The following is a 2,697-nucleotide window of genomic DNA, read 5'->3' on the forward strand; positions in this document are numbered from 1 at the left end:
GCCATGTTTAAACTTGTACATGGCAAAGTCTGTCTGGAAGGATACAGAGGCATGGTTTGGGGTGCCCTTAGGAAGAGGTAGTAGAGGCTACAGAGGAGACTTTCCTTTTCACTGTCAGCCCCAGGGTCATCTGAATGTTGGTCATGTAGAGGGATTTTTGACTCAATATTGAGCCTACTAAATTGTGGCCCTTGCTTCTCCCCATAAAGTTTGGAGAAGCAGGCATCAAATACTCCACAGTGGGTGCCTCTGGGGGAGGTGAGATGGGAATCAGAGGTGGAGGAAGAAAGGAGCCACAAATTTACACTCATTTTATTTAATTTTATTTAATGGCCTATTTTTATAAACAATGCCTAAAAGATATATTAAATCCATTTTAAAGCAAAACTAGCTTATGAAGAGTTCATATAATAGAATCCTGCTTTCATTTTTGTCAACATCTTTTTATAAACATCAGGACACCTCGGCCAATCCAACAACCAGAGACATTTCTTGCCCAGTCCAACTCAAGGAAGCAAAAGGGACCCTGATCCTGTCCACAACCCAGGCAGGGGGTCAACGGGACAGGTGAGTCCCCCTCGGCCGTCTCTCACCTTCAGGTCCCGGTGAACCACCCCCATCTGGTGGCAGTGCAGCACGGCCTCCAGGATCTGCTGGATGCAATGACTGGGGAGAGAAAAAAGAAGTTGCAGGGTGAGGTTGGCCTCCCCTGGGGAGCCAGCAGGTGCCAGTCCCCTAGCCTGGGGTCCACAGCTGGGCGGCACCTGCTCTCACCTGGCATCTGCTTCACTGTAATACTCCCGGGCCACGATGTCCTCAAACAGCTCCCCGCCGGTGACCCTGAGGAGACAGGCAGAGTCACCACCACCCCCAGAGGCCCAGGTACCCTCTCTGCTGGAAGAGTCCCCAGGAAGCTAAGGGTGGGGACCAGGGACCTGGGAAACTGAACCCCAAAGAAGCCACACCCTCCTGCAGCAGCAACCCCCCTACCTGGGTTCCACCCTACCTTCCACCTCCCTCTGGGCCCTTCTTTTCCAAAGGGTCCCAGTCTGGAGTCTGAGCCCCAGGCAGGACACAGCGGACATGACCATGGTTCATGATGCTCTGGAAGGCCGAGGGTGGGACCCAGTGTCATTTGTAATAGTTATTTTTTAACTTCAAAGTAAATTGAGCAGAAGGTACAGAGATTTCCCACCTACTCCTGTCCTGCATCCCCCACCCCCGCCACGCCTCCCCCATCATTGACATCTCAGGGCTGTTTTCCACAGATGAGACCAGTGTTGTGGCTGAGTCTGCCTGCCAATCCAGGGATCACTGAGGCCAATCTTTTTGTTAGTGCTTTTCAGCCAGTCAGCTGGTTTGACAAAATTTAAATTTATTCCAAAAGGAAATTTTATATTGTCACTAGGAATGGAAAACCAGCATCACTGACCACAAATAGGAACAAAGCTAAATAGACGAAGATGCACTTGCGGGTGTTTCGGGGAAAAAAACCCTCAGCTGGTGGAGCTAATGCACTTAGGAAACTGTTTCATGACAGGCGCAGGCCCTCCCAGGGGCATTTGGGCCCCTCAGGCCCAGAGGTCAAGCAAGGTCACCCCTGCATACCCAGAGGGGGCCAAACTCACAGGTCGAAGATCAGGTAGTGGTGCCCCTCCTCAGAGATGCTGTCATGGAGCCGGACTGTGAGGGGGTGAGGCAACAGTTACATGACACACACTGCCCCCACCTCCACCCTCCTTACCCCTCCAGCAGCCCATAGCCCGATTCCCACAGAGTCGCTGGGCACAAGCCAGGCACGAGTGCTTGACAGCACAAGAGCTCAAAGACATCAATATCACACCAACAGGCCCTGTCCCGACAGTTGGACCCTTCCTTCTCCAACCTTCAGTCTCTCTCTTTTTTTTTAGGATTTATTTATTTATGCATACAGAACCAAGATACAGGCCAGAGGTATAGAGGCAGTGAAAGGATTCACCAGAGACAGAGTGGGGAGCAGAAAAGGCCGACCGACGAAGTACACTGCTGAGGGGAGCAGCGGGCGGGTCAGGAGAGGTCTGCTGGCCATGGGGTCACCTCCGGGGCAGGTGGGAATCAAACTCATGCAGAAGTGGCTTTAGCTTCTTAGTGCTGTGCTTTAACTCGCTGTGCCACCAGACAGGGCCCAACCTTTGGTCTCTTTGTTGGGCAAGCTGGCATTGTAGACAGAGCCTTGCTGAAATCTTTGCTCCTTCTTTCGGGCAGGAGCTCCCCCTTGCTGGACTGTGAATATAAGAATGTGAGACTCCCGGACTTGCAGGCTGAGGGGAGAGGTCCTGGAGGCCCCCAGTCGGTGTTCACTCAGCATTGGCCCTGAGCCAAGACCCCTTTCAGCCTCTGGCTCTGAGGAGATGAGAGGCAGAGTGGACACTTGAGTCCTGGCATGTTGAGACACTGTCATTTTTTTTCATCCCTCACCAAGAACACAGGCAAACCCCCCGAGAGCCCAGAGCTCCCAAAATTAAAATAAGGGCCTGAGGCCTGGGGCCGACTCTGAAGCCCAAACGCTGGCAGCCACAGGCAAGTTCTCCAAGGACAGGGTCACATCCTTCCAGCCACAACCTAAAAACATCCCCAGAGCTGGTGTGGGCTGGGAGAATCATGCTGCATCGCACAATGGGAAATGACACAGCTGTTCAGATAATGCGGCAGCTACAG

At 52.6% G+C, this 2,697-nt stretch overlaps 1 protein-coding gene across 4 annotated transcripts in view; it reads right to left on the reverse strand.

Moving 5' to 3' along the window:
- The window catches only part of CAMK2A (calcium/calmodulin-dependent protein kinase II alpha), a 61,500-nt gene that overhangs the window by 32,670 nt on the left and 26,133 nt on the right, over window positions 1-2,697 (reverse strand). For all 4 annotated transcript variants that reach the window (XM_004686881.2, XM_012727901.1, XM_012727902.1 and 1 more), the window contains exons 4-6: window positions 1,629-1,683; window positions 775-840; window positions 594-666 (exon numbers count right to left, since the gene is read on the reverse strand). In XM_004686881.2, the coding sequence (XP_004686938.1) occupies window positions 594-666; window positions 775-840; window positions 1,629-1,683 (194 nt within the window). The remainder of the gene's footprint in view (window positions 1-593; window positions 667-774; window positions 841-1,628; window positions 1,684-2,697) is intronic.

The sequence above is a fragment of the Condylura cristata genome, unplaced genomic scaffold (assembly GCF_000260355.1).
Source record: "Condylura cristata isolate star-nosed mole 26May11 unplaced genomic scaffold, ConCri1.0 scaffold00021, whole genome shotgun sequence".
NCBI lineage: Eukaryota > Metazoa > Chordata > Mammalia > Eulipotyphla > Talpidae > Condylura > Condylura cristata.